Source organism: Hordeum vulgare, chromosome 5H, assembly GCF_904849725.1.
Source record: "Hordeum vulgare subsp. vulgare chromosome 5H, MorexV3_pseudomolecules_assembly, whole genome shotgun sequence".
In the NCBI taxonomy this organism is placed as follows: Eukaryota; Viridiplantae; Streptophyta; class Magnoliopsida; order Poales; family Poaceae; genus Hordeum; species Hordeum vulgare.
In genome coordinates, this window is record NC_058522.1 from 335601076 (window position 1) to 335615966 (window position 14891).

Below are 14891 nucleotides of genomic sequence, written 5' to 3' on the forward strand. Positions count from 1 at the left end.
GCCCTAATGAAATCTCTTAAAAAAACTTATATTTAGGAACGTAGGGAGTAGATATTTGGCGTCTAATTTAAATCCTACTAGATAATTTGCTTGTCATATGTTTGTAGTCCAATTTAAATCCTTCTATATATTTGGCTACTCGGTAATTTGATCAATTTTTTGCTTGTCAATGAGTTAGCTAGTCAAACGTCCCTTATGTGTTTCAAAAAATTTACAGCTATTCAAACAAATAAAAAAAATTCAGCAATGATAAAAAAAATAGGTACGGTGGGTTTCGGTAATAATAATCCAAAAAATACAAGTTGATGCGCAGGGTAAAAGTCGGCAGGAGATAAAAAATTGTAGGAACAAAAGGTGGGGGGTGTAGGCGGAAACATGACCCCGCCTTTTTGAAACTCCGTCGCGTCGCCTGGCATCTTGCTTCTTCTCCCCCCACTTCCATTTCCTTCCACCGTGACTCGCCATCAGGGCAGGAGCCAGTGAGTCGGTCTCGCCCCCTCCCCAGTAGTCGCTCGCTCGTAAGAAAAAAAACCCCTCTCGTCTCCTTCTCCCCCACGCGCACCACGCGTACGCGGACGAGGAAGCGGAGCGAATGGCGGCGACCCCCACGCGCCATTAGAGCCGTGCCGAGTCGAGGCAAAGGCAAAGCGAGGAGCGGCCGGCAGGGGGCATCTCATTCTCCGCAGTAGCCCTGGTCCCGGCAGCAGGAGGGGAAGATTCGGGCGCTCTCCACGAGGAGGGATGGGCAGCTACGCCTACAGGTACTGCATGTGCTTCACCCGCAAGTTCCGGTCCCCGGACGCGCACCCGCCCCCCGACGTCCGCGCCGCCCACGCCGCCGCCGGGGCCGCGCACGGCGACGACGGCCTCCGCCGCTTCCTAGCCGACGTCCAGCGCGAGGACCCCGCCGAGGCCGACCGCGTCCTCGCCGCGCTCGCCGGCGGCGGCGCCGCCGGCGGGATCGCCCGCTTCGTCGGCAGGTCCCCCGCAGCCGCGCTGCCCACGCTCGACGACTTCTTCGGCTTCCTCTTCTCGCCGGACCTCAACCCGCCCATCTCCAACAAGGTTTGCTTCATTCGTTGCTTCTGCGGCTACGGGGAAAACAAACCGATTGCACGATCTAGTCGCAGTAAATTGCGGACGATTTCGGTTGGCTTCCACCTTTCATCTTGCCGTGCAATGCTAGCGCCGGTCAACTAGTACTAGCTTAATTCAACTCTGCTCCTCCTTGGCATGTGATGCAAGGTGAATAGGCGATGTTGACTCCACATCCGCACTTCCGCAGAACGCAGTGGGTGGGCTGACCATCGCTTTCCGATACCACTCGACCAAAAAGGGGGCCTAGTTTTAGGTAGTAGAAAACCACCTGTTTCAGTGTTTCACTTCGTCCTCCGCATAACCAGCAAACTTGCTCTATCATTTCGGGGATTGTTCTTGTCGTCTCCTACTCGAAGCAGAAAACTCCAAACACCTACCTCGAAATGAAATCCAGCAATCGTTTTTGGGAGAAATATTTTTGTTCATTTCCTTACCTTGTGCAATGCTCTGATCTGGCCCTGCTTTTCGTACCATCCTTTTTGCTTCAATTGTCCTCACCCACCATTTGGACCTCAAGCCTCACAGAAATAGATTTTGCTCTACTTAAGTTATGGTCTAGCCTATTGTAAAAAATGTTTCCAAAAAAGCCAGTTGTACAAAATGTGCGTCTGGTGCTGCTCATCTGTACCTGATTTTATTTTTTTCTGTTGCTCTTACCTTACATTACGTCCCATTCTTATTTTAATTCTCTTCCCAGGTTCACCAGGACATGTCGGCCCCGATCTCTCATTATTATGTATTCACGGGTCATAATTCTTACTTAACCGGAAACCAGCTCAATAGTGACTCCAGCGATGTTCCAATCATAGCAGCATTGCAGAATGGCGTGCGAGTGATTGAACTCGATATGTGGCCAAACTCCGCAAAGAACTGTGTTGACATTCTGCATGGAGGGTATGAATTCTGCTTCTCAACACATCCCTACATTTTATAAATACTTGCTGTGTTTACATTGCAGCACGACACTCCAGTATGGTTGCAATGTACTCGTATAATTTTGGCGACACAACAATTATTTTATATCATGATTTCCTTTTTAACAAAAAATTAATCTGAGCTTAGCTCTGTTTCTGGAGTGAGTGAATCACACTAGTGATCACTCTACCAACAAAGGTCAATTACTACATACTCCCTCCGTCCGGAAATACTTGTCCTAAAAATTGATATAATGGATGTATCTATAACTAAAGTAAGTCTAGATTCATCCATTTCTAGGACAATTATTTCCGGACGGAGGGAGTAGTTCTGTTCAGATGCACCCTGGTAGATGGTCCTGCTGTACTGCACAGCATTAATTACAAGTTCACCTACGAGCCTGTGAGTGTATTTGTTGCCCTTAGTGTTGAACAGTGTATATGTTTCACCCTTTCAGGGTACTAGAACTAATAGGGTTGTTGCAATATTAAATGAAAATACTCTGCCAGTGAAAAAATAATCGGTACTGCATGGATAAGATGGATTGTTAGATTACATGCTAGTGCATGTTTTCCCCTGGTACCAAAACAAAAATGAAGATGTGCTTAATCTTGAACAGTGACATATTTCAGGATATTTGGGACTGGTAGAGTTATGGCAATAATAGAAAATTTGATTTCGCTAAATTTCAGTCACCTGAGAATTTCTTTGTTCTCAGTCGACGCCAAGGACCATCGATTGGAAGTTGTGATCCATCCAATATCTCATTTATTTTTTATCTCTGAGATTAAACACTACAATCTTTTGTACTAGATGAACAAATTATTACAAGAAGGTGAATATTTTTTAGATCTGTATGAATATATTTGTAAAATCAACTGAGAATAAGTTATAACCTGTTTATTAGCTTCTGAATTCTATCTTTTATTTTCTGATGCTTAAGTCATAATCTGTTTCTTGAATTTGCAATCATCCTAATCTCATCAATATGTTCTCTAAGTCTTCTTTTTCATGTCATTTGAAAGGACATTGACTGCACCTGTAGAAATCATGCGATGTTTAAAGTCCATTAAAGAATACGCTTTCTGCGCTTCGACATATCCTCTTGTAATTACTCTTGAAGATCACCTCACAGCAGATCTCCAAGCCAAAGTAGCCGGGGTAAAGTTTACTTTATATATCTTTTCCTGCATGTATTTTGTTTAAATCCTCAATTCTGACTCCAATTTATCTTAGATGATCACGGAAACATTTGGAGACCTCCTTTATGTCCCTAGTTCAGACACACTAAATGAGTTCCCTTCTCCAGAAGCTCTAATGAAAAGGATAATCATCTCAACTAAACCACCACAAGAATTCAGGGAATTTCTCAAAGCTCAGGATAATCAGAAAATCGGTGGAAATACAGATAAACTGGCAGAGGAAGGAAACTTGAGAAGAATAGATTCAAATGCTGATGATTCAGATGGCAAGGTCTGCAATTTTGGAGGCATGCACCCGTTAAAATAAAAGGTCACCATGTACAGAAATTTATACTATTTGTTTTCATAAACAGGATGACCCGGATGACGAAGATGACGAAGAATCTGAGGAAGAGGATCCTAAATTTCAGCAGGATACAGCCTGTGAGTATAGGAAACTAATAACCATCCATGCTGGCAAACCAAAAGGCCATTTGAAGGATGCTCTTAAGGTCGATCCTGACAAAGTCAGACGTCTTTCTTTGAGCGAGACACAGTTGACTAAAGCAACAGCTTCTCATGGTGCTGATATCATTAGGTAATTGGACTGTACCAATAGTTGATTATAGGAAGCTCAGTGCAGAAGAACTTTAGAAATTTTACGGCTGAATAGTTGAAATACGACAGGTGTAGTTGGGTTTATGAACCCAGACCTGACCTATTATTTTTATTGTTGTTGCAGTCTTTAGTTTTAATTACTGTGTCAGTTTATTGTTACCTTTTGTTACCCAATATACTCGTCAAAAGGGTAGTTGATACACTACTGGACCATGAAAAGTTAGAAACCTAATTTAGCTTGCATCTTGCAAAAATGATTTACTTAGTTCTTTGAATTTCTGATAATTTTTTATCTGTTGCGCATTGCTTTGATTCAGGTTTACTCAGAAGAATATACTAAGGATTTATCCGAAGGGTACAAGGATTAATTCTTCTAACTATGATCCAATGAAGGCCTGGACTCATGGTGCGCAGATGGTTGCATTTAACATGCAGGTTGGATTATAAATTCCTTACTGTCATTACTCATTACTCATTGTTCGCTCATTTTTGCTTATATTTATTCCTCACATAGTTTAAGTTTGAGCATCTCGCACATTTGGAGATAACATTTGGTGACCTGTCAAATATAATAATCTGGATCAACAATTACCTGAGAGAATGAATATGGAGTTCTGACCAACTGTTCTAATACTACGGCTTTGCCAAACCTCACCTAATCTTGTTTCCCATTTTATTCACATAGCAAGGCAGCAGAACAGTTATACAAAAGTGGTCTGTAATAACACTTAAAAAGAATATCATACAGATCAACTTAGTGTTGAAGGTGAAGTTAAGCTCTTTGGACACACTTGGAATCTGTGTTGCTGCAATTGCATCAGTAGCTGTCATGTACTTAAAATACGAGTAGTTAGCAACGCTTGATCATTCAGCTTTCTTCCTCTTTTTTGACTGGCCTTTAAAATTTCAGGGGCATGACAAATCGCTAAGATTAATGCAAGGATTTTTCAGAGCCAACGGGGGCTGCGGATACGTTAAAAAGCCTGACTTCTTGCTAAAGACAGGCCCAAATGGTGAAGTGTTTGATCCCAAAGCGAGCCTGCCGGTGAAGAAGACTCTCAAGGTCCACCCACATATACGTATTTCTGAAAACTCTTAAAATCCACCCACATATACGTATTTCTGAAAACTAACACATGCTATAATGGTTATTTGCAGGTGAAAGTATATATGGGGGACGGGTGGCGCATGGACTTCAGTAAGACTCATTTTGACGCCTTTTCTCCACCCGATTTCTACGCCAGGGTACGTATCTCATGATCTCCTGCGGTGAAAAAGCTCAATTGGACCGGCAATGTCGTGTTGAGAATGTATTTGGGTGGCAATGTTGAAACAAACAGGTGGGGATCGCCGGGGTGCGGGCGGACTGCGTGATGAAGAAGACCCGGACGATCGAGGACCAGTGGGTGCCGGTGTGGGACGAGGAGTTCACGTTCCCGCTGACGGTGCCGGAGCTGGCCCTCCTGAGGGTGGAGGTCCAGGAGTACGACATGTCAGAGAAGCACGACTTCGGCGGGCAGACGTGCCTGCCGGTGATGGAGCTGAAGCAAGGGATCCGCGCCGTGCCTCTCCATGACCGCAAGGGCAACAGGTACAAGTCCGTCAGGCTCCTCATGCGCTTCGAGCTCATCTAGCCTCTCTCTCTCTCTCTCTTTCTGTGTGCAACCATCTATCCATGAGATGAGAAGCGGCGAGGTGGATGGGCTAAAACATCAACATTGTGGGGTTGTGGTTCAGTCAGCCTGGTGTTATAATTATGTGGTGGTAGGAGTAGTCATCTTGCTGGAATAATGATAATGTTCTTGTGTAGTCAGTCAGAGAGTTGTGTTAAAAACTGTTATCTGCTGTGCTAGTTACTGCAGTGGGGAGGAAAAGTGCAGTCAGTATATACTGGGGTAAGTACGATTTTTGTGACAGGAATAAGTGTTCCATTTTGGAGCTACATAGCTCTGCGTTACACAAACTTGGATTGCTACTACGCAGGTCAAAAGCTCCCCAAGTGCTACGCTCGGGCACACAAACTTGCCACCGTTTTCTGAACAAGTAAGTCACCGGCCAATCACTGCGTGCTGTTTGACAGGCACGTCGGACTTGTTTGCCGAGATGCCGACATTGAAATCGTGGTTGCAATCTTACTAATACGTCTCCATGGTCTAGGCAATTGAAACCTGTAGTCCTTGAACGATTGCGAAACACCCCTCCTCCCCCTCCCCCTCGCACATTCTTACGGGCTTGTTCGGTTAATCCCTTTCACAAAGGGATTGGAGGGGATTAAGGTGGAATTTAACTTGGAGTGGATTTTAACCCTCTCAATCCCCTTCAAACCCCTTCGAATGTGAAGGAACCGAACAAGGCCTACTGAAGCACTGACTCATTATTCATCCGCGTACACAGATACGAGAGCCTGAGCCGGGCACCCAACCAAAAAGTCCGCGTGCATTTCAAACGTTAATTAAACAAACTGGACGAAATTGATACAAACCGAACTATTTTCATGCAAAACAGACCTAATTCTTACAAAGCTCGACATATTACAACTAAACCTAACAAGTTTAACTAAAAAATAAATAATAATAAGCGAGATATAGGACAATAACCATGTACGCGTGCCTGCCCTGGCCGATGGGACCTCCTTGTCGTCCGCTCCATCATCGTTATTGTTGGAGTCGTCGTCGTCATGGTCCTTACAACAACAGAAGGACACGTAGGGGTCGCGGCAACCTTGATTGGCCACCGCATGGCGCTCGACTTCCTTTGCCGCCTCACTGTGTCCGCCCTTTGATTTGCCCTTGTCGACGATGCGCATCGGCTTGGCCACACAAATCTTGACGAGTTGGTCGTTGCGGCGGTGCCGGAGCGGCGAGGATGTCTTCGTGTGGTCCTGGACCGGTCGAATGCCCAGGCCTTTACGGGCGCATGTCGGTGTGACTTCTGATGTCACGAACGCGACCCAACGCTACGCATTGTGCCGCTCCCGTCGCCCCTCCTGTGTGACGATGATGCACGATGACATGTTGCCACTATATTTTACACATTTTTAAAGCTCATTTGTTGGATGGTCTTTTCCTATATTATGTCCCATTGAATCAAATATGTGTTCATTATGCATGATTACCAGTTTTGACTTATCATTGTGAGAATTGCACATTTAGTATTTTAATCAGTTTGATTAGTTTTTTTGTTTTCTTTGTTTTGTTGTGTCTACATGTGCTGTTAGGACCGGATTTTCGGGGAATTCAATTTCCCTTCAAAATGGCCCTTGTGCATGCTATTTCATGAATACTGTTAGTCGGTGCACAAATCCTTGATACAATTATCCAAGCAAAAATACAACTTGAGGTACAAGACCGAGGTGGTCCATAGAGTACATCAAAAGGGTTTCTACTGGTTGATGGCGGAAGCGGTTCGGGGGTCTTCAGCGTCTATGTGACTCCAATTCCCACAGGAACAGCTCACCTGGATAATTCCTATCTCACGCGTCTGCTGTCTTTGGTGCCTAGGTTCAGGGGTTATCGTCACGTTCCTCCTTTCCAAGCACACATTCTGACCAAGACAATAGACAGGGACAAGCCAGTGAGTACTTTGAATGCACTCGCAAACATCATGATAACAAACATAAATTGACAGGGGTTAATATACACTTGTAATAATACCATAATATTCCGTCAACCATAATATACTTCCCAAGTACTAGTAATGAAAATTTAATCATAGTGAGAAATTAATGACCAATCAATAAAAGTATAATTAACGGGTGTGATATAAGACATGCCTTCGTCGGGCGTTTGAGCGACACCACATACAGGGCTTTGGATAAAATAATAACAAGCATGCCACAGTCGGGCATCTAAGCGACACCAGATAAATGGCTTATAAGAATTAATGAAAAGCATGCCACAGTCGGGCGTCTGAGCGACACCGCATAAAGGGCTTATAAGAATTAATGACAAGCATGTCATAGTCGGGCGTCTCAGCGACACCACATAAAGGGCTTATAAGAATTAATAATTGTTGGAAATATGCCCTAGAGGCAATAATAAATTGGTTATTATTATATTTCTTTGTTCGTGATAATCGTTTATCATCCATGCTATAATTGTATTGATTGGAAACTCAAATGCATGTGTGGATACATAGGCAAAACACTGTCCCTAGTAAGCCTCTAGTTGACTAGCTCGTTGATCAAAGATGGTCAAGGTTTCCTAATCATAGACAAGTGTTGTCACTTGATAACGGGATCACATCATTAGGAGAATCATGTGATGGACAAAGACCCAAATTATATACTTAGCATATTGATCGTGTCATTTTATTGCTATTGTTTTCTGCGTGTCAAGTATTTGTTCCTATGACCATGAGATCATATAACTCACTGGCACCAGAGGAATGCCTTGTGTGTATCAAACGTCACAACGTAACTGGGTGACTATAAAGGTGCTCTACAGGTATCTACGAAGGTGTCCATTGAGTTAGTATGGATCAAGACTCGGATTTGTCACTCCGTGTGATGGAGACGTATCTCGGGGCCCACTCGGTAATACAACATCACACACAAGCCTTGCAAGCAATGTGACTAAGTGTAAGTCACGGGATCTTGTATTACGGAACGAGAAAAGAGACTTGCCGGTAACGAGATTGAAATAGGTATGCGGATACCGACGATCGAATCTCGGGCAAGTAACATACCGAAGGACAAAGGGAATGACATACATGATTATATGAATCCTTGGCACTGAGGTTCAACCGATAAGTTATTCAAAGAATATGTAGGATCCAATATGGGCATCCAGGTCCCGCTATTGGATATTGACCGAGGAGTACCTTGGGGCATGTCTGCATAGTTCTCGAACCCGCAGGGTCGGCACACTTAAGGTTCGACGATGTTTTAGTATAGTTGAGTTATATGTGTGGTTACCGAATGTTGTTAGGAGTCCCGGATGAGATCACGGACGTCACGAGGGTTTCCAGAATGGTCCGGAGACGAAGATTGATATATAGGATGACCTCATTTGATTACCGAAAGGATTTCTGGCATTACCGGGAATGTACCGGGAGTGACGAATGGGTTTCGGATGTTCATCGGGAGGGGGCCAGCCCACCCGGGGAAGCCCATAGGCCCTAGGTGTGGTGCACTAGCCCTTGGTGGGCTGGTGGGACAGTGCAAGAGGGCCATATGTGCCAAGGATAAGAAATCAAAGAGAAAAAAAGGGAGGTGGGAAGGAGGATAAGGACTCCACCTTCCAATCCTAGTTGGACTAGGATTGGAGGAGGACTCCTCCTATCCCTAGCCGGCGCACCAAGGGGGCCTTGGCCCTCAAGGCAAGCCTCCCCTCTCCTCCTCCTATATATAGTGGAGTTTTAGGGCTGATTTCGGACAACTTTTGCCACGGCAGCCCGACCACAAACACCATAATTTTTCCTCTAGATCGTATTTCTGCGGAGCTCGGGCGGAGCCCTGCAGGAGTAGATCCTTCACCACCACCGGAGCGCCGTCACGCTGCCGGAGAACTCATCTACTTCTCCGTCTTGCTTGCTGGATCAAGAAGGCCGAGATCATCGTCGAGTTGTACGTGTGCTGAACGCGGAGGTGGCGTCCGTTCGGCACTGGATCGGAACGGATCGTGAGACGGATCGCGAGATGGTTCGTGGGACGGATCGCGGGACGGTTCGTGGAACAGATCGCGGGACGGTTCATGGGGCGGATCGAGGGATGTGAGGACGTTCCACTACATCAACTGCGTTTCTTAACTCTTCCTGTTGTGCGATCTACAAGGGTACGTAGATCCAAATCTCCTCTCATAGATGGACATCACCATGATAGGTCTTCGTGTGCGTAGGAAATTTTTTCTTTCCCATGCAACGTTCCCCAACAGTGGCATCATGAGCTAGGCTCATGCGTAGATGTTATCTCAAGTAGAACACAAAGGGTTTTGTTGACGGTGATGTTCGATTTGCTGCCCTCCTTAGTCTTTTCTCGATTCAGCGGTATTGTTGGATTGAAGCGGCACGGACCGACATTATTCGTACGCTTACCAAAAACTGGTTTCATCGATTGACATGCAACCTCATTGCATAAAGATGACTGGCGGTGTCGGTTTCTTCAACTTTAGTTGAATTGGTTTTGACCGAGGCGGTCCTTGGAGAGGTTAAATAGCAATTTGCACATCCCCGTTGAAAGGACGTGGATGTCGCCTAGAGGGGGGGGGTGAATAGGCGCTTTAAAATAATTAAGGTTTAGGCTTGAACAAATGCGGAATAAAACTAACGTTTAATATGTCAAGCACAAAACCTACAAACAACTAGGCTCACCTATGTGCAACAACAACTTATGCTAAGCAAGATAAACAACTAAGTGATAGCAAGATATATTACAATAAACAATATGTCTATCACAAAGTAAAGTGCATAAGTAAAGGGTTCGGGTAAGAGATAACCGAGGCACGGGGAGACGATGATGTATCCCGAAGTTCACACCCTTGCGGATGCTAATCTCCGTTAGAGCGGTGTGGAGGCACAATGCTCCCCAAGATGCCACTAAGGCCACCGTAATCTCCTCACGCCCTCGCACAATGCAAGATGCCGTGATTCCACTAAGGGACCCTTGAGGGCGGTCACCGAACCCGTACAAATGGCAAACCTTGGGGCGGTCACCGAACCCGTACACGTGGCAACCCTTGGGGGCGGTTACCGGTACCCGTACAAATTGCTCGGGGCTATCTCCACAACCTAATTGGAGGCCCCGACGCTTGCCCGGAGCTTCACACCACAATGATTGAGCTCCGAGACACCACCAAGCTTCTAGGATGCCAAATCATCCACGAAGAACAATATCTAGGGTACTAAGTACCAAAGGTAGTAAGCTTCTCAACTTCTCACTTCCACGTATCACCGTGGAGAACTCAAACCGATGCAACTAATGCAATGGCAAGAACACACGAAGTGGTCAAGTCCCTCACACTCAAATCCCTCCACAACAACAAAAGCTATGGAGAAATATGAGAGGAAGAACAAGGAGCTCACAAAGAACTCCAAGATCTAGATCCAAGGGGTTCCCCTCACATAGAGGAGAAAGTGATTGGTGGAGATGTGGATCTAGATCTCCTCTCTCTTTTCCCTCAAGAACAAGCAAGAATCATTGGAGGGATTGAGAGTTAGCAAGCTCTAAGAATGTCAACAATGGAGGTAGAACAAGAGCTCAACAGATAGATGAGGCCAAGGGGGAAGAAGACCCCCTTTATATAGTGGGGGAAGAAATCAGACCGTTACCCCCACTTACAGCCCGAGCCCAGCGGTACTACCGCTGGCTGCAGCGGTACTACCGCTGGCACTCCAGCGGTACTATCGCTGACCAGGGGCGGTACTACCGCTGGCACTCCAGCGGTACTACCGCTCATCCCAGCGGTACTACCGCTGGGCCCCTGGTAGTGCAAAGGCACTACCACCGCCAAGAAAGTCTTCGCAAAAAGGTCCGACGCAGTACAACCGCAAAGATGACGATACTAAAAACTTGGAGCAGTACTACCGCTGACCAGGGGTGGTGCTACCGCTGGGACAGCGGTACTATCGCCAGCTCTAGCGGTACTACCGCTAGGGCCAGCGGTACTACCGCTAGGGCCAGCGGTACTACCGCCAACTCTAGCGGTACTACCGCTAGGTCCAGCGGTACTACCGCTCGCCACTGAAACAGCCATAACTTTCGCATACGAGCTCCGAATCGAGCAAACCCAAGGTTGTTGGATTCAGGACGACAAGAGCTATCCAAACAGTGACCATGCTGATATGAAAATGCCAATGATATAGAGATGTGAGATCTCTATGAATGAAGAACCGGCAAAAACTCCAACATCGAAAACATCATAGTAGATGCATATGGACTCCGTTTTCGATGAACTCGAGCTTGTCACGAAGATGACCATAAGCTCTAAAACTCACAAAGAGAAACACAAAACAAGAACCAAGAAGTATGATGCAAGGATGCAAATGGTTTGAGCTCTCAACGAACGATACGATCAAGCTACTCACTTGAGAGCCCCCTTGATAGTACAACAATCTATCCTAAACGGAAAACCTATCAAGGGCAAACCTATACCTTGCACCTCGTCCTCTTGAGCTAGATGATGACGATCTTGGCTTCCTCAAGATGGACCACCTTTCTTGATTGCGTTGGCTTGATGAAGACTAGTTGATTGCTCCCCCATACTCACTATGGGTGAGCCACTCTTTAGCATATCTTCACAAGTCCATTGCCACCACAATGGACGGCAAGCTTCAAGCATGATATCTTCGTGCTGATCCACTAGAACTTGCACATCACAATCTTGATGACGATCACAACTTGACGTCATACTTCATGGGTTGTATGAGATCTTCTCTTTGACGCAAGCCCATGGAAACACACCTAACCCCCACATAGAACTCTCACGAAGACCATGGGTTAGTACACAAACACGTAATGGACAATGCTTACCATACCATGGGATCACTTGATCCCTCTCGGTACATCTTGTACGCTTTGTGTGTTGATCGTCTTGATTTACTCTTTGTCTGAGATCTTGATCAACCTTGTGTCTCTATGACCATTCTTTGGATAATACCTTGAATACCACCTTGGTCATCATATAAACTCCTTGAACCCAACAGATGGACTTCAAGAAGTGTCTATGGACAAATCCTATAAATATAACTTAAGGCAACCATTAGTCCATAGGAATTGTCATCAATTACCAAAACCACATATGGAGATATATGCTCTAACACCCGTTGTGGTTTTTGCGTAAGTAAGATGCGATCTACTAGATACCCATAGCAGCCACGTAAAACATGCAACAACAAATTAGAGGACGTCTAACTTGTTTTTGCAGGGTATGCTTGTGATATGATATGGCCAATGACGTGATATGATATATTGGATGTATGCGATGATCATGTTGTAATAGTTAATATCGACTTGCACGTCGATGGTACGGCAACCGGCAGGAGCCATAGGGTTGTCTTTAAACTAACGTTTGTGTTTGCGGATGCGTTTACTATATTGCTAGGATGTAGCTTTAGTAGTAATAGCATAAGTAGCACGACAACCCCGATGGCGACACGTTGATGGAGATCATGGTGTGGCACCGGTGACAAGAAGATCGTGCCGGTGCTTTGGTGATGGAGATCAAGAAGCACATGATGATGGCCATATCATGTCACTTATGAATTGCATGTGATGCTAATCCTTTTATGCACCTTATTTTGCTTAGAACGACGGTAGCATTATAAGGTGATCTCTCACTAAAATTTCAAGACGAAATTGTGTTCTCCCCGACTGTGCACCGTTGCGACACTTCATCGTTTCGAGGCACCACGTGATGATTGGGTGTGATAGACTCAACGTTCACATACAACGGGTGCAAAACAATTGCACACGAGGAACACTCGGGTTAAACTTGACGAGCCTAGCATGTGCAGACATGGCCTTGGAACACAAGAGACCGAAAGGTCGAGCATGAATCGTATAGTTGATATGATTAGCATAGAGATGCTTACCACTAAAGCTATACTCAACTCACGTGATGATCAGACTTGAGTTAGTGGATTTGGATCATATACCACTCAAATGACTAGGGTGATGTACTTTTTGAGTGGGAGTTCTTAAGTAATATGATTAATTGAACTAATTATCATGACCATAGTCTAATGGTCTTTGCAAATTACGAGGTAGCTTGTGCTATAGCTCTACTGTTTATATATGTTCCTAGAGAAAATTTAGTTGAATGTTGATAGTAGCAACTTTGCGGACAGAGTCCATAAAACTGAGGATTGTCCTCATTACTGCGCAGAAGGCTTATGTCCTTAATGCACCACTCGGTGTGCTGCACCTCGAGCGTCGTCTGTGGATGTTGCGAACATCTGACATACACATTTTTTGATGACTACGTGATAGTTCAGTACGCAATACTTAATGGCTTAGAAGCAAGGCACCGAAGACGTTTTGAAAATGTCGCGGAACATAAGAGATGTTCTAAGAGATGAAATTGAGATTTCATGCTCGTGCCCTTGTTGAGAGGTATAAGACCTCCGACAAAGATTCTTTGCCTACAAAGTAAAGGAGAAAAGCTCAAATCGTTGAGCATGTTCTCAGATTGTCTGAGTACAACAATCGCTTGAATCAAGTGGGAGTTAATCTTCCAGATGAGATAGTGATGGTTCTCCAAAGTCACTGCCACCAAGCTGCTAGAGCTTTGTGATGAACTATAAACAAATCAAGGATATGATGATCCTTGAAGCGACTCGCAATGTTTGACATTGCGAAAGTAGAAATCAAGCTAGAGCATCAATTGTTGATGGTTAGTAAAACCACTAGTTTCAAGTAGGGCAAGGGCTAGAAGGGATACTTCATGGAACGGCAAACCAGTTGCTGCTCTAATGAAGAAACCCAAGATTGAACCCAAACCCGAGACTAAGTGCTTCTGTTATGACGGGAACGGTCACTGAGGCGGAGCTACCCTAGATACTTGGTAGATAAGAAGGCTGGCAAAGTCGACAGAAGTATATTCTGATATACATGATATTGATGTGTGCTTTACTGGTACTCCTAGTAGCACGAGGGTATTAGATACCGGTTCGGTTGCTAAGTGATTAGTAACTCGAAATGAAAGCAACGGTTTAAATGGAGACTAGCTAAAGGCGAGGTGACGATATGTGTTGGAAGTGTTTCCAAGGTTGATGTGATCAAACATCGCACGCTCCCTCTATCATCGGGATTGGTGGTAAAACCTAAATAATTGTTATTTGGTGTTTGCGTTAAGCATGAACATGATTGGATCGTGTTTATTGCAATACGATTATTCATTTAAAGAGAATAATAGTTATTCTATTTGCTTGAATAATTACCTTCAATGGTTTATTGAATCTCGATCGTAGTGTTACACATGTTCATAATATTGGTGCCAAAAGATACAAAGTAATAATGATAGTACCACTTAGTTGTGGCACTGCCACTCGAGTCATGTTGGTGTAAAATGCATGAAGAAGCTCCATGCTGATGGATCTTTGTACTCACTCATTTTTGAAACGTTTGAGACATGCAAACCATAC

The 14891-nt window shown here is 44.8% G+C and overlaps 1 protein-coding gene across 1 annotated transcript; it reads left to right on the top strand.

Annotated features, from left to right (window-relative positions):
* Positions 1–423: 423 nt before the first annotated feature.
* LOC123395291 (phosphoinositide phospholipase C 6-like) lies at positions 424–5769 on the top strand. Its single transcript, XM_045090269.1, has 9 exons — positions 424–1065; positions 1796–1992; positions 3039–3174; positions 3250–3486; positions 3569–3792; positions 4130–4247; positions 4723–4875; positions 4971–5057; positions 5153–5769. Exons 1-9 carry the CDS (start codon positions 742–744, stop codon positions 5444–5446), a joined length of 1770 nt encoding a protein of 589 aa, XP_044946204.1. The 5' UTR covers positions 424–741; the 3' UTR covers positions 5447–5769.
* Positions 5770–14891: the final 9122 nt, after the last annotated feature.

Coding starts and splice junctions, on each gene's coding strand:
- LOC123395291 (XM_045090269.1), top strand. CDS start 742: ATGGGCAGCTACGCCTACAGGTACTGCATGTGCTTCACCCGCAAGTTC. Junction 1,066..1,795: donor ACCCGCCCATCTCCAACAAG/GTTTGCTTCATT, acceptor TTCTCTTCCCAG/GTTCACCAGGACATGTCGGC. Junction 4,876..4,970: donor CGGTGAAGAAGACTCTCAAG/GTCCACCCACAT, acceptor GGTTATTTGCAG/GTGAAAGTATATATGGGGGA.